A 22,961-nucleotide genomic window follows, 5' to 3' on the forward strand; every position below is an offset into this window, starting at 1 on the left:
AGCATTTAGGAAACAGAGGCAGGTGCATCTCTGTGAGTCTGAGGCCAGCCTGGTATACAGAGTGAGTACCAGGACAGCCAGGGCTGTCTTAAAGATAATCCAGAAACAATTAGCAATGTGGCTAAGTTTGCAGCGTCCTTGTCGAGCACTGCGTGACCCTGAGTAAACACAGGGTAAGATGACACCTGAGAAAGCAGGGTGCATACAGCCAGTTTTTGGAGGCATCGCAAGTGTGACCCACAGGAATACTGGGGAGAAGCGACTGACACTTGGGCCTGGGAGAAGGATACTCCTGGGGTGGGGAGAGGACTGAGAGTAAAACCTTCCAATTCTCCAGCCCTCTGTCCCCCGAATACACTCACCATTAACAACCCTATCCATTGAGGCCAGGAAGGACAAAGTTTATTGTTGTTGAGAAGCCTCCTCTGCTGTCAACGGCGGTGTTACCTGGCTAGCCCAGGTAAGCCCTGCTCCTCCAGAAACGAATGGCCTTCCCTCTGGGACCCAGGAGCACGGAGATGAAGGTGCAGGGTGGGGACTTCAGATGTCAAGGACCTAGGTGCGCCACAAGATCAGATTTGCTGGAGGAACGTCAAAACGTTTGCGGGTGTGGTCAGTCTCCCTGCGGTACAGGTAGCCACAGGTGGGCTTCTGCAAGGTGTAGAAGGGGTTCAGAGAGTTGGAATACTGGGAGGTGTAGAAATTGAACCTGCATTTATCCGGGTTCTGCCCCCGAGGATCCACCACTACAGGTACAAAGGCTGCCGCCAGAGATTGCTCCCGGTCTCGTTTCCACGTCTGTGACAAGGGCGGTGATGACACCTTCTTCACCTTTTTGCCTGATGGCATCTTTTGCCCATGGCTGGGGATTGAGGATTTTTGTGAGTCCTGAGGAGAGAGAATGAAGGAGAAAGTTGGCAGGCCTGAAAACTGGGGACTCGGACTTTGATTTGCTAAAGCCAGGACAAGAAGGAGAATGGGCCCCTTGCAGAGATCCCAGAGCCACCCTGGAACACAGTTCTGCTGGCCATGTACCAGAACCTCTAGAGCAGGGGAAAGCCCTCAAGTCCCCTCACCTGGTCCTTGCTCCTGTGGACGTCTGCCTAACTGTCAGAGACACCTGCCAGGTCAGAAGACTGGGAACCCAGATGCTGGCTTCAGTGCCTCTCCCTCCTATAGTCAATCGTCACTCCTCCCCACGGCCTCTGGAGATGTGCTCCCCGGCTCCTCATACTATCAACCTTCATCCTCATCCTCCTGAGGGCTCAGCCCAGCATCCACTTCAGTCATTCTCCCTTCAACTTCTTGTCTTCTTGAGTCGCTCCAGAGTTCACTTTCTGTATTAACAGCCACATAACCCAGCTGTTCTCATCAAAGCATCTTTTGTGTCTACTGCCTGGAAAACAAATCCCAAACCTTCAAGCCTAGAATGCAAGACGTTCAACAGAGATGTGGCACCAGCTCTCCAGCCTTCCTGTCCCTCTACCCACCTGCGTTCTGCCACATTGGGCTACCTGTCACCCAGATCACACCTGTCCTTCCAAATCATTAAGGGGTTCCATCAGAGAAGGCCAGCAAAGCTCGCTTGCTTACTGTCGGTAGGAAGATCCCTTACCCGTGACATAGAAGCCTCAAAAATCCTGTTTCTTTGCTCCAGACCAAAGCATTTAAAATGTGCTCGGTAAATGTAGGTTCACCTTAACTGAATTCTATATAGGGCAGTCCACCTTCCAAGCCCCTGGCCCAGTTCTGTTTTAGAATCTCTCATTATTACCAAGGGTGTGTCGTTCCTACCTTCGCCTACCTCTCCCTCACCTTGCTTTTATTTGATTGGGGTCTGCCCACCCCAATCTAAGGGTCCCCCATTGCCATGGGGATCACACTGCACTGACATTTCTTTTCTATATTTATTTATTTATTTTGTATACAATATTCTGTCTACATGCATGCCTGCGGGCCAGAAGAGGGCACCAGACCTTATTACAGATAGTTGTGAGCCACCATGTGGTTGCTGGGGAATTGAACTCAGGACCTTTGGAAGAGTAGGCAATGCTCTTAACCCCTGAGCCATCTCTCCAGCCCCTGCACTGACATTTCTTTATCCCTGTTATCACCCTTCTTGACTCTCCTATGATGGAACTGCCTTGCTCCTTGAAATCCCAGGAAACAGGTGTCCATTTTATTTATTTAAGTGTTTGATTATTGATTTGGTTTTGGGTTTGCTTTTTGAATTGTGTTCTCATGTAGCCCAGACTGGCCTCAAACTCAATGGGGTGGCCTAAAAGTGGCCTTGAATTCCTGATCCCCCTATCTCTACCACCCAAGTTCCTTTTTTCTTACAGATTTTTCAGTCATGACAGTCCAGTCCAAAACCTGGGCTGCCTGCAGGTGACTGGGCTGCCTGCACAAGGGTGCATCAGGGCACTTGGATTCTGTCTCTGGGGCTTCAACCACCAACCATTTCTCTCTGCCCAGTCTCTGGGCTCAGAAAAGAAGCCCTGACGATGGAGTTAGGGAAGGTGGAGCCCCCTACAGAAGTCCGTGCTCAAGTCAGGAGGGAACGCTTTGTATCTGATTTACAAACTGTTTCCCAGGCCCCATCCTCATTTTTTAAATTCTTCCCGTCTTCCCCTTGCAGGTAGCTCTCTTGACTGCCTTCCTCTCCAGGGAATGCTGTTCCACACCTGCCACGGCTCCCACCCCATCATATGCCACCCCCAAAGCTGAGCACCACACTGGACCTTGGACAGACCCCCATTACCTCACTTAGCCTTGGCTCCCACAGTCATTCTAAGAAGGTTATTTTTTTTCACGTTCTTAACTTTGACCAGAGAGAGAATCTCTCTGGGCCCCACCATCTATTGTGGACTATGCTGGGAACTGCATGCTGGCAATTCGATCAGAGGCACAAAGAGCCTTAATATCAGCAGAACTGAAAAGTACCCAGGTATGACTATGGATGAGGGCTGGCCAGCCCACCATGAGAAGGCAATGCCCCATCCCCCACTGAGTAAGGCACTCACCAACCACTTATATAAACCAGTCTCCCAACAGGATGAAATTTGGACATGAGTCCTGTCTTCTCCTTGAGCTAGCTACATAAATAAAAACACCTTCTGTCCCTCAGCATCTTGCCTCATGACGGAACTCTCCTGTTCCGTAGTGAGCAGCTTGACCTGGACCCGCTCACACTCCCAAGATGCTGTCCTTTTCTAGGACGAACTAAGGTAGATACACACAATTCTAAAAAGTTCTAAGTTGGGCCTGAAGAGATGGCTTCGTGGTTAAGAGCACTTGCTGCTCTTCCAGAGGATTCAAGTTCTGTTACCGACAGCTCACAGCCATCTGTAACTCCAACTCCAGAGGATTCTATGACACCTTTTTCTGGCCTCCACAGGCACCTTCACACACATGTAAACACACACACACACACACATGCACACTACACATAATAAAAATCAATATTTGACAACAAAAAGAAGTTGTAAACTTGTACAGGGGGCAGATTGCATTGGTGATCTTAGCACTTGGGAGATGCAGACAGGAAGATGAGATGCTCAAGCCGTCCTTCCCTCAAGAAGCAAAACCAAGAGAAGTCATCTCTGGAAGCATCATGCCCTCCTCCTTCTGTTTGTAACCTGGGACTTAGCATCTTCACCTTCCAGCCCCTGGACTAGTTCAGGAGACCGGCACCAGGGATGACAGCAGAAAGTGCTTCAGAATGGTGTGGGGACTGACCAAGACCCCAGAGCAGGAAGGATAATGCACTCTGCTGACAGAATCTAGCGTCTACCGTAGTGGAGTGAGCATGGCCCCACAGGCTCTTAGATTTGAATACTCGGTCCCCAGTTGATAGAACTATTTGGGAAGGATCAGAAAGTGTGGCTATGTTGGAGGAGGTGCCCACGCCATCCCAGTTAGCTGTTGTCTTAACAAAGCTCTCAGCTCCTGCTCCAGTGTCATGCCCGCTGGCCTACTGCCATGCTCCCCACCATGATTGCTATGGACTCTCCCCCTCTGAAACAGCAAGCCCAATAAACTCTTTCCTCTCTAAGTTCCCTTGGTCCTGGTGTCTCTTCACAGCAGTAGAATAGTCACTTAGACACCTACCAAGTACCAAGCAAGCACTTGTCACTCAAGTGACACTCACCTCTGCCAAAGCTCCAAACAAGTGAGATGTTAACCCCATTTTTCGGATGTTGAAACAGAGGCTCATGGATACTAAGCTATCATCAGTTGAAACTCACGCAGTTTGTCACACAGTTTGTGACAAGGCACAGAGTGCTTTTCAGAAGTCTCACAACTGATGTTCACAACCAGAATTCCAACACAGACTCCACTATTTACTTCAGCACAGGGCCTGGGCCCACCTGCTCTGGGCCACCTGTTCCGGACCCACCTGCTCTGGGCCACCTGCTCTGGGCCCACTGCTCTGAGTTCATCTGCTCTGGACCCACCTGCTCTGAGTTCATCTGCTCTGGACCCACCTGCTCTGAGTTCACCTGCTCTGGACCCACCTGCTCTGAGTTCATCTGCTCTGGACCCACCTGCTCTGAGTTCATCTGCTCTGGACCCACCTGCTCTGAGTTCACCTGCTCTGGACCCACCTGCTCTGAGTTCATCTGCTCTGGACCCACCTGCTCTGGGCCACCTGTTCTGGGCCCACCTGCTCTGGGCCACCTGTTCTGGGCCCACCTGCTCTGGGCCACCTGTTCTGGGCCCACCTGCTCTGGGCCACCTGCTCTGGACCCACCTGCTCTGAGTTCATCTGCTCTGGACCCACCTGCTCTGAGTCCATCTGCTCTGGATCCATCTGCTCTGAGTTCACCTGCTCTGGGCCCTCCTGTTCTGGATGAGTTCACCTGCTGGGGCCCACCTCCTCTGGGCCCACTGCTCTGAGTTCACCTGCTCTGGACCCACCTGCTCTGGGCCCCCATCTATTCTGGACCCACCTGTTCTGGGCCCCCATCTACTCTGAGTTCACCTCTCTGGACCCACCTTCTCTGGACCCACCTGCTCTGGGCCCACCTGTTGTGGGTCCCCATCTACTCTGGGCCCTGACCTAAATACTGCTGCTACCACATGCAAGGGCCTTGAGCCTTGACACAGCCAGAGAATGGCTCTTACAGAAACTGGGGCAGAAGGACAGTTCAGGGTAGAGGAAAAAGAAGAGAGTAAAGACAGAGAAAAAAGAAAAGGGCGGAGGTTGCTAGAGAGATGGCTCATCAGACACTACGAGTATCTAATGTTCTTCCAAAGGACCCCAGTTTGGTCTCCAAAACCCATGCTACATGGCTCACAACTGCTTCAGGGATCCAACACTCTCCTCTGGACTCTGCGACACCTGTTTACATATGGCATACACACAGACACGTAAGTAAAATAATAAAAGGAAATCAAGAGAGAGAACACAAAGAAAAGCGGGAGGAGGAGGAAGGAGGAAGAGAGAGCTCTGGCCTGGTTTTGCCCTGCCCCTCCCAGGGGCCAAGTCAGGCAGGCTCTGAGTGACTAACTCCCACGGGCACCGGAGCGAGGCTGGGGCCTGGCTGCATAGTTTCCACGTTAGCACCTGGTTTCATTTAACTAGCTTTTCCCATCATGCCCTTCTTACCTTGGGGGTGGGTGTGGTTAGAGAGAGATCCCACGGTGCTCAGGACAGCCCCACACCCCACCAAGAATTCCCACTGCTCAGGCTCAGCAATGCCAAGGCTGAGGAGGCCTGGTTCAGAGCCTCGAGGATGACACTTATCCTTCCCATTCTACAGAGCCAAGGACCTGGAAGGACAAGGAGGGGAGGACCACGGCTCCTCCCTTCCCCATGGAACCCTCTTCCATTCCCAAGTTAGAGTCCAAAGCCGGGATCCCGACAGAACGCTCCTTCCCTCCATGCCCAAGCAGTCCCAGAAGAGGTCTTTGAGATTCTCTTGTCAGCTTGTGTTTATCCCTCCTGTCGGGATTTAGCATGGGTTGGGGGCTGGATTGAGAAGGTCCCCTGGGGCTGAGAGATGTTCCCTCCAGTCGATAAAGCACTTGGGTAAGCACGGGTACCTGAGTTCAGATCCCAGGGAAGAGCCAGGGCCACCACACACACCCCTGTAACCCCAGCATTGAGGAAGATAGAGTTAGGAGCCACTGACCACTCCCAGCCTAGCTCTAGGCTCAGGGAGACTGTCTCACGGGAACAAGGTGGAGTGTGGTAGAAAAGGACACAAAATGTTCCTTTAGCCTCTGTGTACACATGGGCACGCATATGCATGCACACACATGCACATATGACACACACACATAAATTAAAGAAGAAAAAAGACGTGACTTTCTGAGCAGGGCAAACCCTCACATGGTATCAACGCAGGTCTTCCAGGAAGGCACTCTGCCCTTGCAAGTCCTCAGGCCCACAGGTTACATGGCCTGGTCTGGCCCAAGACTCCGTATCACAGCTTGCAAAGCCAATTTCACCCACACTAGCCAAGAACCTTTTTAAAATCCGCATTGCCGATGGCTTTTTCTAGGCGTGTGCTCCAACCTCTGGAATACACCCTCAGCCCTGGCCCTAACTGAGATTCAGCCACTAGTCTCTCACTTTCTGGTAGCCTGCCTGGTGCCCCATGAAATGCAAATGGCACCAGGGTGAGGCAGCTGGGAGTCTCCCCAGGACACCTGGTGCTGTGGAATGTGTCCGGGCTCTACAGTTTGAAGGCTGAGCTCTGGCCCTGGCTTGGTCCTTAACAGGTCAGGCAACTTTGAGCTTCTGCAAAAGGGGCATAATCCGGCCATCAGCCTCACCAGTTTGTCATGGAATGAGATGGAATGAGTTCAGATGGTAGCCTCACCTCACCGACTGAGTATAATCTGAGTATAGTATAACACTCTGTGCTTGTTTCCCCCATGCGTAAAATAAGAAGAAACTCTAGGGGCCAGAGAGACGGGTGGCTCAGTAGACGAAGGCGCTTGTGGTTGAGCCTGACAACCTGAAATTAATCTTCGGTATCCACATGGTAGAAAGAGAGAGGCAACTTCTGCAAATTGTATCTGACTTCCATACGTGTACTGTGGCATGCACACAGAGAAAGAGACACACACAGAGACACACAAAAAGGCATAGATACACACACAGACATACCACACTCAGACACACCGTACACAGACACATAGAGAGGTACAGACAGACACATACACAGAGAGAGGCACAGACACAGAGGCACACACACACACACACACACTCAGACACACACATACAGAGAGACACACCACACTCAGATGTGCACGCACATACACACACACCCGTACCTAGATTTAAGCACTAATTTAGCAGATTTGTCTAGGAGAATGCTAACTGAAAAGTCTGGAAGGCACCCTGCAGAAGCCAAGTGTAAAGGAATCAGAGGAATTGAATGGCAGCTTCCTCCTCTGCCCCCAGGAAGGGAACAAGTCAGGCAGGGGTCCTGTAAGCCAAGCCCCAGGCTTCACTCCACTCCAATTGCTTGTGATCTTGAACTGCCCAGCCCCCAGCCCCTGACGTCATCTTACTTTCAGCATCCTTGTCCACGGCCTTCCTTGATGGTAAAATGGGACCTTGTGGTGGTCGGGGCTCCAGAGGCACCCAGGGAGACTCTTGGGAGGGCACTGAGGGTGTCACCATCAGGGGCACTTGGTGTGGGGCCTGGGGCATTGTGATGCTCTTTACAGCATAAACTCCCCTGTCTTCCCAGGAGGCCTTGTAGCCTTGACACTCTCCCCCTTCCCTTGTACCCCTTAGAGCCCTCACAGAGTGGAGTCCCCAGTGAGTCTCAGGTCCCCAATGTGTCATAAAAAGCCATTGGCAGCTGGGTGGTGGTGGCACATGCCTTTCATGCCAGCACTCAGGAGGCAGAGGCAGGTGGATCTCTCTAAGTTCAAGGCCAGCCTGGTCTAAAAGAGCTAGTTCCAGGACAGCTAAGGCTGTTACACAGAGAAACCCTGTCTCGGGGGGAGGGGGGGGAGTCACTGGTAGAGAGGAAATAGACCCTCTCTCTCTCTCTTTCTTTTGGTTGGTTGTTGTTTTGAAGATTAACTTATTTTATGTGTATGAGTATTTTGCCTGTGTGTGTGTGTGTGTGTGTGTGTGTACCACATGCATGCCTGGTACCCAAGGAGGCCAGAAGAGGGCAGCGTGTCCCTGGAACAAGCACCACTTGGGTGCTGGGAACTGAACACTGTCAACAAGTGCTCTAACCACTTAGCCATCTCTCTAGCCCTGAATGCTGTGGTTCAGTGATGGTTCCCATCTAGGCCAGGCTGCCTTCATAGATTCTTATAATATGCAGAAGAATTTGTTCCTAAACCCTTGGTCCCTGCCTTCTGAGAGCATCTCTCTCTTCTCCCTTACCTCTCCACACACCTTCTAATTACAGAAGTGGAAGACAAAGGGTCTGAAGAAAAATGATAGGGACAGAGGTTGAAGTGTTGCCAGGTAGCAGGGAAATGGACCAGGCCTCCTGATCTGAGCCATCTCTGCCCCTCACCTCCTCCTATTTCCTTTACTCTCCATTCCACAGCCACCTTCTTAAACCCATCCGTTCTGTCCCCAGAAACCTCATATAGATAGATGATCTCCTCTTATACTGCTTTGAATCGGAGTCAGGAGGAGAAGGAGTAGAATGGATTGTTGGACGGACAGCTGACTTGCTGACTAGGAAGTGGATGGATGGATGGATGGATGGATGGATGGATGGATGGACAGGCACTTGGATTGCTGACTAGGAAGTGGATGGATGGATGGATGGATGGATGGATGGATGGATGGATGGACAGGCACTTGGATTGCTGACTAGGAAGTGGATGGATGGATGGATGGATGGATGGATGGACAAATGGATGGATGGATGGACAAACGGATGGATGGACAAACGGATGGATGGATGGATGGATGGATGGATGGATGGATGGATGGACAGGCACTTGGCTTGCTGACTAGGAAGTGGATGGATGGATGGATGGACAAATGGATGGATGGATGGATGGATGGACAGGCACTTGGATTGCTGACTAGGAAGTGGATGGATGGATGGATGGACAAACGGATGGATGGATGGATGGATGGATAGATGGATGGACAGGCACTTGGCTTGCTGACTAGGAAGTGGATGGATGGATGGATGGATGGATGGATGGATGGATGGATGGACAGGCACTTGGCTTGCTGACTAGGAAGTGGATGGATAGAAGGATGGACAGACGAATGAATGGACAGATGGATGGATGAACAGGCACTTGGCTTGCTGACTAGGAAGTGGATGGATGGATGGATGGATGGACAGACGGATGGATGGACAGGCACTTGGCTTGCTGACTAGGAAGAGAGTTGGTGGGTGGAGGAACAAATGGATAGATGGACAGTTGACTTGTTGGTCAGAAAGTGGTGAGTAGCTGTGTGAATGGATGATGAAGAGATGGATGGTAAATAAGTAGACAGACCAGCAGCTGGATGGGCAGACAGACAGCTAGCTGACTAAGAAGTCAGACTGAGAGACAGATTGACGGATGGTTGGGTGGGGAGGCAGACAGCTGGCTGTCCAGGAAGCTAACGTGTAGATGGGCGGTTGTAGCACAGAGAACAGATTGTAGCCCAGGAATTAGGATTCTTGAGCCTAAATCTGAGCCCTAGCTTTTACGTGTGTAACTCAGGCCACACCGACTGACCGTCTTTGCTTCTTTCCCCTCCCTACTGTGAGATGGGCGAACTGAGTCTCCTACTATTAGGCTGGGACAGAGTAGATAGGACAATGACCAAGCAGAAAATAATCACTGTGCAGATCGACAATCACTGTGTGGGCAGCTAATTGGGCTGACGGGTGGGTGGTTGAATGGTCTGCCCTGATCTCATCTTCAAAAACAAGGCCGGGGGCCTAGGCCAGCTCAGCAGTTAAGAGCACTGGCTGCTCTTCCCAAGGACCAAGATTCGGTTCCCAGCACCCACATGGCAGCTTGGATCCGGTTGTAACTCCAGACTCAGGTGATGTAACACTCTCTTTGAGCCTCCCACGGACTAGGTGCACAGACACACATTCAGGCCAAACACCCACAAACAAACAAAAAAGATGAAATACGCAAATAAATAAACTTTTTTAAAAAAGTTCCTATACATTAGGGTCCCATGCACCACACCTGGCTGACACCTCCTGAAGTTTGTCAGAAACCACACATGCAGGAACGACCTGACTTCTCTTTAGGATCAGTAAGCCCCAAAAGGAGGCTGCCTGGAGCCATCTTGCTGGCTGCTGCCTTGTTTGCCTTCCTCCTGGCACAGCCACTGCTGACCATAGGTGACAGAGTGGACTTTGGGGCCCACAGGCGAACTGGAAGTGGAGGTGATGATAGTTTGTAGGCTCATACCCTGATGATAACAACCCCTAATTTCCAAGGAGGCTGGGAGGAGCTAAGTACTGGAAGACATGGGCCAGAAATCAAAACACTGAGGTCTTGGTCAGAAAGAAGGAATGTACGGATCTCTGTGAGTTCGAGACCAGCCTGGTCTACAGAGCTAGTTCCAGGACAGGCTCCAAAGCCACAGAGAAACCCTGTCTCAAAAAAAAAAAAAAGAAAGAAAGAAAGAAAGAAAGAAAGAAGGAAGGTGGGGGGGATGGCATTGGGCAGGGTGGCCAGGCTCTCTGGCCAAGTGAGAAGGCCTGCTTTAGTCCTGGGCTGGAAGACGCTTTTCTCCGCAAAGCAGGAGAAGGTTTGGGAAAGATGGAAGGAGCAATGCTTAGGATACCAAGTGGGTGAAGGCTGGTAACCGGAGTCCTAGGTGATCAGAGACAGGTCCTGACAACTCTGAGCCCCAGCTCCCGTTGTGTGCCAAATGAAACATTTCGTTGTGACAGCTCACTTACAGTGTCGGAGGTTCAGTCTATGACCATCGTGGTGGGGAGCATGGCAGCGTGCAGGCAGACACGCGCTGGAGAGGAATCTGAGAGGTCTACATATTGCAGGCAACAGAAAGTCGACTGTCTAAAAATCTGAGCTCCCACAGTGACACATTTACCTCAACAAGACCACACCCACTCCAACAAAGCCACTTTCTATGAGATTATGGGGACCACTACATTTAAACTCCCACAGCGAGGCATCCCATCACATATCGGGGCTCTTAGGCAGGGACCCTAATGACATCCGGGGGTAACAGCTAGGGACATCTCCCTAGGAAAGCCTAGCCAGGCAGGTCTGGATGCAGATTTTATGATGGGTTTAGATGTGGTGGGCAGGTGGTAGAGCACACGCCTAGCACACACAAGGCCTGAGGTCCCATCCCTAACATCAACTCCATAGGTGGGCTTGGTGGCACAGGCTTGCCACCTGGCCGGATGGATGGACGGACGGACGATCGCCTCTGGGTTTACCTTTCTGGGACTGAATCCCAGCTCTGACATTTCTCAGCTGTGTGACTTGTACAGATGACCTCACCTCTCTGTGCCAACTCCTAATCTAAGTGGAAGGGATAACAGACTTGCTCTTGATGGCTTCTGGGAAGGACCATGAGCTTAGAGAATGCCTGGCTGCTTGGCAGGGCTGTCAATTAGCTTGTCACTATTTCTAAACTGTGTACAATGCTGAATCAGTCCCGCCTCCCAGAAGCCCTGCTTCTGAACTATGACCTCATTTTGTTCATCTTAGAAGATCCCGGAAGGCAAGGGCTGTGGTACATCCTCCACAGCACTCAATGGGGGTTTAGGAAAGCTAAACAGAGTCAGTGGTACTCTGGGCTGACCCAGAGCACAGGAAGAGGCACCATGCGCCCCATCCCTCGCCTCCCACAGCCTCCTGCCTCCCCGCTGTCAGGTGTAGGTGGCTGACAGTGCCTGCAGCCTTGTTCTAGTAGACCTGGCTCTGGGGCCTCTTCCCTACCCTTCCCTACCTGCTCTGCGGCTTGTGCAAACAACGTAATCTCTCTGGTCGTCAACTGTTTTTCATTTGACATGCCTGAAGTTCAGAGGGCTGAGTTCTTCCTATGTTTGGCTTTGTAGCATATGATCACTCCAAGGCCACACTGTATTAATTTTTTGCCTTTATCTTGCTTCTTCAATGGCATCCCTGGCCCAGCCAGTCAGCCAGAGGCAGCCATTAATGAATATCTTCTTGCTCATGTGTTCTCGCAAAACCTACACTGTTGTTTGGTGTGCAGGTAGTTTTCATTTACATAAGTGGTATTGTGTGCTTTAGATCTCCGTCTGTTGTTGGTTTTAGAGCTCTAATTTCTTTTGAAGATTTTATCTGTCCCTGCTGTTTTGAAGCTCTGATCCAGGTGTTGGGCAAGTGTCTAGCCATGCATTTCTGACCTCTTCCACATCCTCTGCTTCTGGGGATGGACCCCATACGCCTGCTCTCCACACCACACAGAGGACAGCTTGTGGGAGCTGCTTCTCTCTTTCCCCAGGTTGGTAGCAGGACTGCACATGCCTTTAGCAGCTGAGGCGTCTTGCGGTGCCCTCTTTATTTTTGAGGCAGGATCTTGATATGTTGCCAAGGCTGACCTGGAGTGCCTGTACTCCAGCAATTCTCCTGTCTCATCAGCAATCAAAGCTTGGTCCTCAACATGTTCAGCTGCTGAGATACATCCACACCCTCTTAAAAAAATTTTTTTTTGAGATAGAGTCACATTATAGCTGAGGGTAGCCCTGAACTCCCCATACTTTGAGGGATGACCTTGAACTCAATTTCCTTTCCTCTGCCTCCCAAGCGCTGGGACTGTGAGCAGGTGCCACCACTCCCAGCCTAACTTCCTGTTTTGTGATAGGGTCCCACTAAGTTGTGCTGTGGGATACCTGCACACTGTGTGAAGGTGTATTGCTGTGGTTAGTGTAATGAAAAGCTGAACAGCCAATAGCTAGACAGGAGAGTATAGGCAGACTTTCGAGCAGAGAGAAGTCTGGGAAGAAGAGAAGTTCCTGCTGCTCAGGAAGCAGCATGAACAGTATGGAGAGATGAGGTAATGAGTCATGGGACAAAACATAGATTAAAATAAGTTATAAGAGCTAATGGAGGGGCTGGAGAGATGGCTCAGTGGTTAAGAGCACTTGCTGCTCTTCCAGAGGACCAGGTTTGGTTCAATTCCCAGCACCCACATGGCCGCTCACAACTGTCTGAAGATCCAGTTGCAGGGGATCTGACACCTTCACACCGATGCAGATAAAATAAAGTTAAATAAACCATAAAAATATTTTTTTTAAAAAAAAGAGCTAATGGAGCCTGGCAGTAACGGTGCATGTCTTTAATCCCAGCACTCAGGAGGCAGAGGCAGGCGGATCTCTGTGAGTTCGAGGCCAGCCTAATCTACAAAATGAGTTGCAGGACAGCCAGAACTAAAGAGTAAAACTCTGTCTCAAAAACAAAAACAAACAAACAAACAAAATGAGCTAGTGGAACAAGCCTAAACTAAGGCTGAGATTTCATTTGGAGCTGGCTGGTGGGACAGAGAAAGGCTTACTACGAAGTTGCCCATGGTGACCTTGAACTCAATCTGTAGCACAAGCAACCTTTGATTTCTGATCCTTCTGCCTCAATCTCTTGAGTATCTGCAATTACAGGCCTGCACTACCAGGCACGGTTCTATTTTCTGAAGTGCACACAGGCACGCGTGCACACATGGACACACATTCTTTCTGATTGTGGGAATGTCTCCCTGGCCTTCAAGGTGACCTTGTGGGGACCTGCTCCAGCCTGCTTGCTGGCCTTGCTGGAATTTCCCTTCTTAGCTACTTCATTGAATCTACACGGTTCCCTTGCTGGTTCTTTTCTCTCATTTTGTTTACCACTGAGACCAAAGTTAGTGCAGAGGACAGGGCAGGGGCACCTGGGCTGAGCACCTGCTGGCACCTTAACCCACCAGCTCCCTGAGTTTTGTGACACTCTGAATACTTACACCTTGCTTTCCACAGGAAGCAAAGAAGGTTAGGAGAGGTGACTGTGTGGCCAGGGCCACAGCCCTGAGACATAACAGAGCCGTGTTTCAAACTTAGTCTGTACCCCAAAGTTTTCCCCTGGAGTTACAATCCCACCAACATAGCTCACGGGAAGAAGGAAATCGAGGCGCTAGAACTTTGGTCCATCAGTTAGACCTTCCAGAGGGTCTAAGTTGGATTCCCAGCAGCCACACTGAGCAGATCACACCGGGCAAGGGGTCTGACCTCTTTGGGCACCTGCATGTACATGGTACATTCACAAAATAAAATACAACCGCACCCATCTCGAATGCCAGCATTGGAGGGGAAGTGGCAGGTGGATCTATGAGTTTAAAGGCCAGCACGGAGGTTGCTCTACACTGAAGCTCCAGGCAGCCCGGGTTGCATTGTGAGACCCTGTCTCAAATACATATGTGTGTATGTGTGCATGTATAAGTAGATACATAGGAAAGTGAATATCTTCCCAGCACCAAACACAAAACAGGCGCACACCAGACACGCACAGCTCTCAACAGCAGCTAAGCAAGTGTTCCTGTCAGCGATCACTTCTCCAGAGGGAAGATGAAGTAGATTCAAGTCACCCCTCCCCGTGCTCCTCCCCCACAGGGCTCCATGAACTGATCTGAGATAAGATGTTCTCTGCCTGGGAATAAGATGCTGGGCTGCCGTCAGGCTCATCTGGGTTTCGGGTGCTGGCAGTTCTGGAGAGCGCCGCAGAGACCAGGGGCAGGATGGAGGTGTGCTCCCCCATTCAGAGAGACCATAGGCTTTCCAAGATACACTGGTTTCCAGATAGACTAGAACTTCCTGGGCCAGCCCCCACCCCAGGTTCCAGAGCTGGCCACGGTCCAGGTTGCTGAGTAATGACTGAGCAGAGGGATTCATTACAGAATGGGTTTTCTTCTGTGTTGAGGGGTGCCTGGAGGAACAGGTGTAGGGTAGCGTTATTAGTTGACTAAGTCCGAACAAGGCAGAGAATTAGGCTCCCGGCCCCTGACGTAGAATTTCCAACTCTCGAGGGCTGGAACACAAGCATCTGCCGCCATGCCTGTTGTATATGATGCTGGGATTAAACCCAGGGCCGCACATGCCAGGCCAATGCTCTGCCTCCCAGGCCACATCATCAGCCCCATGTCAGGCCCTGACTCTGCAGAGGAAAACTGTTTCCAAAGCCTCTGGGTGACAGAGTAAAACCGGAAGTTGGGGACAGGTTCTCCACATGGAACCTAGATCTTCCATAGACCACCCCAGGCCGAAAGGTGTGGAGGGAGCTGGGTGCCTAGAATACGCTGACACCCAGACCTCAGCCTCAACCATCTTTGCTACTCAGAGATGGTAGCAGCAGGGCCTCAAAGTCCTCTACACCCAGCCAAGACGCACCCATGTGCAAAGGGACCAGCCCTGGGAGAAATACACAAACATTTACAGGTGTCCTGTGTGTGCTGGGCACGGGCTGTATGCCTTCCACCTATGGTCTCCCTAACAACCTCACTATAGCTCCTGCCCTCTCTCTTGTCCACAGCTGAAGAAACTGGCTCAGCATATTTGCCTTCACATACCAATCATGCTCAAGCCCATTGTCTTTTAAGTTGTTCCACAAACTAGCAATTATACCCCTCTGTTTGCAGTGTGAGCTCACAAGGCCCGCCCTCACCCTCTCCGGCTGACCAGCAGATTGACTAATCAGCTAAGTGGCTTCCTTCAGCCCCTCCACCCCTCCTTTTCCCGGCACCTTTCCTGGAGCTGTAAGGATAGATGTCCTTAACACGGAGCTTGTCGAGACTGAGGTGGCACTGGTGGCAGAGCACTTGCAAGCACGCACGAGGGCCTGGGCTGGATTCCTTGCACCGTCAGAGCAAACAGACCCTCTGTGTCCAGTCTCCCTTACATGCTCAGGATCCTGTGAGGCGTTCTGGTAGCCACTGGTTCCCAGCAACAGCCTCTCAAACATTGACGGTCATCCTGTTTCGCAGAAGAATCAGCCAAGCAGAGAGAGGTTGCTCACAAGTTCAGTAAGACCCCTCTGGGTAACGTCAGAGAAGATGGCTCAGCAGATAAAGCCACTTGCTGCCGAGCCTTCCAGCCTGAATTGCATCCCCGGGACCGGCAAGGTAGAAGGGAAGAGACAACCGCCTGCAAGTTGTCCTCTGACTGCATACATGCTCTGTGGCACGCTCATGCTGTGACCACCACCCCTCCCCCAAATAAATAAAATGTAATTTTAAAATAAATAAATAGGACGGGAGAGTTGGCTCGGCAGTTAAAAGCACTTGCTGCTCTTCCAGAGGACCTGGGTTTGGTTCCCAGCACCCACGTGGTGGCTCACAACCATCCTCTTCTGACCTTTAAGGGGATCAGGCACACATAGTACACATACACAACACACAGACAAAAAAAATTATACACATAAATAAATAAATCTAAAAATGTATAAATAAATAGAATTTTAAAATGGGCAGTGGTGGCGTACACCTTTAATCCCAGCACTCGGGAAGCAGGGGCAAGCAGATCTCTGTGAGTTTGAGGCCAGCCTGGTCTACGAAGTGAGTTTCAGGATAACCAGAGCTGTTACACAGAGAGACCCTGTCTTGAAAACCCAAATAAAATAAAATAAAATAAGACACTAAGGGATTCCAAGACTGGCCGTTCGTGGATTTAACCAGGTCCCAGGTCCTTCTAGACCAAGATCTCTACTTGCTTTTGTTTGTTTGTTTGTTAATTTACCAAAGCTGGGTTTCTGTAGCCCAGGCTAGCCTTTAACTTGCTATCTGGCCAAGAGTGACTTTGAACACATGATCCCCCTTCCTCCATCTCTCAAGTGCTTTGTGAGATGAACAGTGTACAACACCACACTGGCTTTGTTTTAACTTTAGTCTTTGAGATGGAGTCAAAGTATGTAGCGAGCCGGAACTCACTATGGAGACCAGGATGGCTTGGCGCTCACAGAAGAGCCTCAAGATTTTGCCTCTGCCTCCTGAGTGCTAGCATTAAAGGTGTGTGCCACCCTGTCCAACTGTTTCTAACTTTAAAATAGGAAATGCGTTTGCATGATTTGAAGTTTCTGGAAGGTCTCTCTCCCATGTGCCTCCTCCCTCAGTAAACACTTTTACTAGGTTGTAATTTATGTTTCCAAAGTTTCTCTCTGCCAACAAAAGCAAATAAGACTGTACTTATCTGCCCCCCTCCCCTTTCACAAATAGCAGGACAGCGATACACAGGCTACTTAAGAGTCTGTCATCGCGTCGGCCGGAGGTGCCTGGGGAGAGTCGGCAGCCTTACTCATCTCTCTTCTGTTCTAACTGTGCTGCCCCTGCTGTCTTAAACTCCTGGGCTCAAGTGTTCCTCTCTCCTTAGCCTCCTGAGTGACTGGGACTACAGGATGCAGCACCATCTGCAGAGAGTGACATTATGAGCCCAGCGTGTTGATATGCCATAATGTATTCAGCCAGCTGCCTTCTAGTGGACTTTTGGTTGTTTCTCATTATTCCAGGTGTCTTTCTTATTTAAATTTTAAAAAAATATTTTCTATTTATTTTCGGGAATTTTACACATGTATACAATGTATTTTAATCATATCCATTTTCATTTTAATATGTGTTCAGTATATGTGTGTGTGCATACATGTGTGCATGCATGTGTGTGTGCATGTGTATGTGCATGTACATGTGCATACTGTGGTGTGTGCATGTGCACACGCATGCTTGGTCATGCCTCGTAGAATTCAGAGGCTAACTTTAAATGTCTCCCTCACTCATCCTCCACTTTATTTTTTGAGACAGGGTCTCTCACTGCACCTGGAACTTGCTATTTCAGCTAGATTGGTTGGCTAGCCAGCTTGTGGGACCCACCTGCCTCTGCCCCGCCCACCCCTCAGCACCGGGATCACAGCTGCACACCACCATGCCTGACTTCGATGTAGGAGATCTGAACTCAGGTCACATGCTTGCACAGAAACACTTTACCCGCCACATCTTCAGGCCCGCAGCTGGTTTCCCAGCTCTCTATGCTCCGGACAATCTTGTTATAGCACTCCGTACCCACCCCACTCCTCCTCTCTAAACCCCTGCAGACACCTCCCAGATGCTCTCCCTTAGAGCCCCAGCCCATTGTCTTCAGTCTTTCCTCCTCCTCCTTCTCATTTATCTCACCATGGTTAGTCCCACCTCGGTTCTGCCTGCTTCCCCAACTAGCCTACAGCAACTGAGACTCAGAAACCAGGTCTTGGACTCATCCAGCTCCTTCACGGTGCAGAGCTGGCACACAAAGGTTTTCAAGAGCATTGAGTATGCAGTGGGCGTATGGTTGGAATATGGTTGGAGCTGTGGATGGTGACTCTGCCAGGCCATGTGCAGGTCTAAGGGCACAGGAGCTACCCAGAGCAACGGAGGCCTCATGTCTCATAGGTCTCCAAGAACAAAGCCTGTGTCCTGTTCCTAACTAAGGTCTAGAGCATTTGGGCCGGCCATGATGATGCCCACGATGCAATGGGGATCCTTGTGGGGCTGGGGAATCCTTGTTCCTTTCCGTTTGGACAGTAGGGGAAACTATGATGTAAAGACAAAAGGAAAGGGATGGAAGCCTTCAGGATGGCCCAGTAGGTAGAGGTACCTGCTGCCAAGCCCCCTGGACCTACGGGCTGGAGCGAGACAGAGGACTTCTGCAAGCTGTCCTCTGAGCTCCACAGGCGCACTGTGCCACAGTCAAACACACAGAGACACACAAATAAATAAGGCTGCTTCTTGCTCTTCCAGGGGAACCATATTGGTTCTCAGTACCCACATCTGGTGGTTCCAAACTGCCTGTCTAGAAGCTCAGGGGATCTAACGCCCTCTTCTGGCCTCTGTGGACATTTCCACACAGGTTGTACACAAACAAATATTAAATGATAAATAATAATAATAGATATTTTGACTGAAAAGAGGTAAGGGATTACGGGTCACGCGGCTTTGTGCACTGTCCCAGCCGGACCCTTTCCTGTCTCTGTGACATCCGTGTCTTCCTGCACAGACTGACTCTATTCTCCATTTTTAGAAGCCTTCCTGGACTAAGCAGGTCCTGTTGACCTCTGCTCCTGTGAACTGCTCTGTGCGTTAGCCAGAACCACTGCAGAGCTGTACTTAGTCATCCTGAGCCTGCCACCTCCAGTCACAGAAGTCTGTCTTCTGTGATCTCCAGATCCTGGTGGGATAACGTCAGACACGGCCTTCCTCTTGCATAGCCACTTAACCTACTCCCTACGTGACCACTGAGAGGTCTTCCGTGAGTCCTGTGTCCTGTGCCTCAGAACTGCTGTGATTGGAGGGGACAGTGTTGACCACAGGTGGCCCTCTAACCACAGAAACATCTGGAGAAAACAGTTTTTTAAAATTGTTTTTCTGGTTTTTATTCTCTTCTTGTTTGTTTTGAGACAGGACCTTGGGTAGCCCAGGCTGACCTTGAATTTGCAGTGAAGCCAACTCCTGATCCTCCTGCCTCTGCCTCTTGATGCTAGGATTCCAGGTGCACCACTGCACGAGATTTGTGTGGTTCAGGAGAACTGAACGGTCATACACGGTCGGCAAGGAGTCTGCCAACTCAGTTCCCATGGAGTTGTTTTTAACATGACCCTCACCCCAGTTGAGACTGTATCTCAGTGTAGAGCCTCTCCTAGCACAGCTAGCACGTCTGAAGTTCCCAGTTCTACTCCCAACACTATAAAAAAAAAAATAGGTCCAGGCTGGGCAGTGGTGGCGCACACCTTTAATCCCAGTATTCGGGAGGCAGAGGCAGGCAGATCTCTGTGAGTTTGAGGCCAGCCTGGTCTACAAGAGCTAGTTCCAGGACAGGCTCCAAAGCCACAGAGAAACCCTGTCTTGAAAAAAAAAATTAAGTCTGTTCCATCCCCCCCCCCCCCCAGTGTTCCTCCTGCCCTTCCAGTTTACCTGGAAAACAACGTCCGCACAGTGGCAAGCCCTGAAGGCTTGTCTCTTCTTGTCTCTTGAAGCTGAAGGGGACTTCTCAGAAATGTCACTATCATGGAAAGCAAACAAACAGGGAGATTAAAGTGACGGGATGAGAAATGGCCATGAGTGGCTCTCGACTGCACTGTGGGCAAAGAGCTGAAAAATAAACGGCATCTGAGGGAGAAGAACAGTTTTGATATAGAGTGGCCAGGGGGTGATAGCGTGCTAACGTCAGACTCTATGTGTGTCTCGTGTGAGTGTGTGTGTGTGTGTGTATGTGAGTGTGTGCGCGTGTGTGTATACGTGCACACGTGTGCACTTGTGAGGGTGCATATAGACACCGGACATTAATGCCACATGTCTTCCACCATCACAGTTGACATTATCAGTTTGTTTGTTTTTAATTTTTTTAAAAATATTTATTTATTATGTATACAATATTTTTTCTGTGTGTATGCCTGAAGGCCAGAAGAGGGCACCAGACCTCATTACAGATGGTTGTGAACCACCATGTGGTTGCTGGGAATTGAACTCAGGACCTTTGGAAGAGCGGGCAATACTCTTAACCGCTGAGCCATCTCTCCAGCCCTGTTTTTTAATTTTTAAAGTTACATTTATTAAGCCGGGCGGTGGTGGTGCACGCCTTTAATCCCAGCACTCAAGAGGCAGAGGCAGGCAGATCTCTGTGAGTTTGAGACCAGCCTGATCTACAAGTCTACAAGAGCTAGTTCTAGGACAGGCTCCAAAACTGCAGAGAAACCCTGTCTTGGAAAAACATAATAATAATAATAATAATAATAATAATAATAATAATAATAATAATAATACAGGAAAAGAGAATCTGATGACTACAAAATGCCAAAATTTCCAATGCTATGTTCAGGCATAGTCATTACACTGGGGATCTGACAACAGTGAGGTGACCCGCACAAGATCAGGCCAATGAGGCCAGCCAACATTCCAGCAGACAAAATAAATAACTAGACCCAACCGGTTTAAAAAAAAAAAGCCTCAAGGGGCGAAAGGATGGGCTGGGGTTGTTGGGATAGTGGAAGGGGGAGGGCTTGTATGGATATATGTACTCAAGATGCATTGTTTATATGAATGGAATTGTCAAAGATTAAAGAAAAGATGATTTCATTAAAAATATATTAAGCCTAGCTTGGTGGCCCAAGCCTTTATTCCAGCACTTGGGAGGCAGAGGCAGAAATATCTCTGTCAGTTCGATGCCAGCCTGGCCTACATATAAAATTTCAGAACAGCTGGGCTAATAATAGAGAGACTCTGCCCACTATATATAAGATATTAATATGTACTAAAATCTCCTCGCCGGGCGGTAGTGGGGCACACCTTTAATCCCAGCACTCTGAAGGCAGAGGCAGGAGGATTTCTGTGAGTTCAAGGCCAGCCTGCTCTACAGAGCTAGTACCAGGATAGGTTCCAAAGCTACACAGAGGAAATCCTGTCTCGAAAAATAAAATAAAAATAAATAATGAAAAAAAAGATTTCCTTATCTTTGGAGCCCTACCCATGAAAATAGTTTCTTCCTGTGTTCTCAAGAGTGGTACAGAAATTTCTGCATGATAGCTGGCCTGTAACTGCCTGTGTAGAACAGGCTGGCCTCAAACTTTGGACTATCCTCCTGCCTCTGTCTCCCAAGTGCTTTTTCTTGCTAACATCACTTTGTGGAGTCCCGATCGCTACCTTTTTGCTATTTTACAGGCATCGCTTATATTCATCAAAGTCTCTGCCCACATGTCAGAGGGTCCACAGGATGCTTGGTCAGGGGAGGTTCCTTTTCCGGGACACAAGAACCTTTTCTAAACTACCCACCCAGGTCAGATCAGGAACGTCCCACAGAAGTAAGGAACTCGCCTCAGGCCTTTCCTGGCCCAGGGGAAAGGGGGTGGACTGGGCGGGCCCGTGGGGAACCCGGGGCAGGGGGCGGCTCTTCTCCCAGGCAGGGCGTGGGCTGGGCGAGGTCCTCAGCGCAGCGCACCGTGCCAACAATGGGCTGTTGTAGAAGGAGGCAGGAATGTGGCCCGAGGAGTTGGGCGGCGGGGCGGAGCCGGGTCCCAGCGGCAGCCTCTTACCTGTCCAGGTAGCTCGCATTTCCAGGCGAGCGGCGGCGGCGCCCGCACCACCTGTCGCGGGGTGCGCGGGCGGGGAGCGCGGCTGGGGGCCATGGCCTGGTAGTGTCCCCTGGGGAGACGCTGCGGAGTTCAGTCAGGGGTAGGACGGGGCGAGGGAGGGAAGGTCCTTCCCTCGGGGACAGAGAGGCCTGCGGCAGCATGAAAAAGAACCAGACGATGCAGGGCACCTTCAGCAAACTCTTTGGGAAGAAGCATGCCAACCCAGCCACCACGTCCCTCTACGCCACCAACCCACCCTGGATTTTCACCCAGGAGGCCCAGGAAGAGGGACCCAGGGACTTTGGTGAGTGCACCCCGGGGGAAAAAAAACAAGGGAGAAATCCCGACGGCGCCTCTTCCCTCCCGACTCTGGCGTCACTTGGGCGCTGGGAAGGCGGGCAGGGGCAGGGACACGTTGGAACCTGCGGACGGTTCAAGGAGATGCTGGGAAGGGGGAGGAGGCGTCGCAGCCAATGTCAGAGAGGGACCCCCTAAAGCGAGGCCGGCGAACCCTGCCACCCTCACCTGCTATCCCTGCTCCTTCGCAACCTATGGTGGGGTTTCCGTTTGTGTGGCTGTCTTTGCTGTGTCTCCCACCCCACCGCATATCCGCATTCTCTCTGAGTCAGAAGTGATCCTGAGATCTAGGCATCTCTCCCTCACCCTTTCCGCTTCCTCTGCCCGGCAGAGAGCCTGCCTCAGGTGCCCTGTATTTCGCTCTGTTTGAGTAAGAAAAGAGAGCGACACCGCAGCCACTGCTAACAGGTTGCCAGCCGTTCGCAACACTGAATTAGTTTTGTTTTTTTCTTCCCCTTTGGGGCTGGGGGTGGGGACCGTGTCACAAGTTCTTGCCAGGTCCACTTGGGTCTGGGTTGTCTATGGTCTCTGATTAAGGAGTCAGAGGTGGGAGAGTGGAGAGCAGGGAGCCCTAGAGTCGAGGGTTTACAAACTTC

The 22,961-nt window shown here is 50.6% G+C and overlaps 1 protein-coding gene across 1 annotated transcript; it reads right to left on the reverse strand.

Moving 5' to 3' along the window:
* Nucleotides 1-555: 555 nt before the first annotated feature.
* Nucleotides 556-22,305, reverse strand: Cimip3 (ciliary microtubule inner protein 3). Its single transcript, XM_075978934.1, has 3 exons — nucleotides 21,970-22,305; nucleotides 19,856-19,943; nucleotides 556-888 (listed from the first exon to the last, which is right to left on the reverse strand). The coding sequence occupies exons 1-3, from the start codon at nucleotides 22,167-22,169 to the stop codon at nucleotides 556-558; spliced, it is 621 nt and encodes a 206-aa protein (XP_075835049.1). The 5' UTR covers nucleotides 22,170-22,305.
* Between the last annotated feature and the right edge of the window lie 656 nt (nucleotides 22,306-22,961).

The sequence above is a fragment of the Microtus pennsylvanicus genome, chromosome 7, assembly GCF_037038515.1.
Source record: "Microtus pennsylvanicus isolate mMicPen1 chromosome 7, mMicPen1.hap1, whole genome shotgun sequence".
Lineage (NCBI taxonomy): Eukaryota > Metazoa > Chordata > Mammalia > Rodentia > Cricetidae > Microtus > Microtus pennsylvanicus.

What these genes read in the sequence shown, in the direction of transcription:
- Cimip3 (XM_075978934.1), bottom strand. Translation starts at nt 22,169, where the DNA reads ATGCTGCCGCAGGCCTCTCTGTCCCCGAGGGAAGGACCTTCCCTCCCT. An exon ending in AATGCGAGCTACCTGGACAG is followed by an intron (nt 19,944 to 21,969) that starts GTAAGAGGCTGC and finishes TTTCCATGATAG; the next exon opens with TGACATTTCTGAGAAGTCCC. An exon ending in GTGCGGACGTTGTTTTCCAG is followed by an intron (nt 889 to 19,855) that starts GTAAACTGGAAG and finishes CTCTCTCCTCAG; the next exon opens with GACTCACAAAAATCCTCAAT.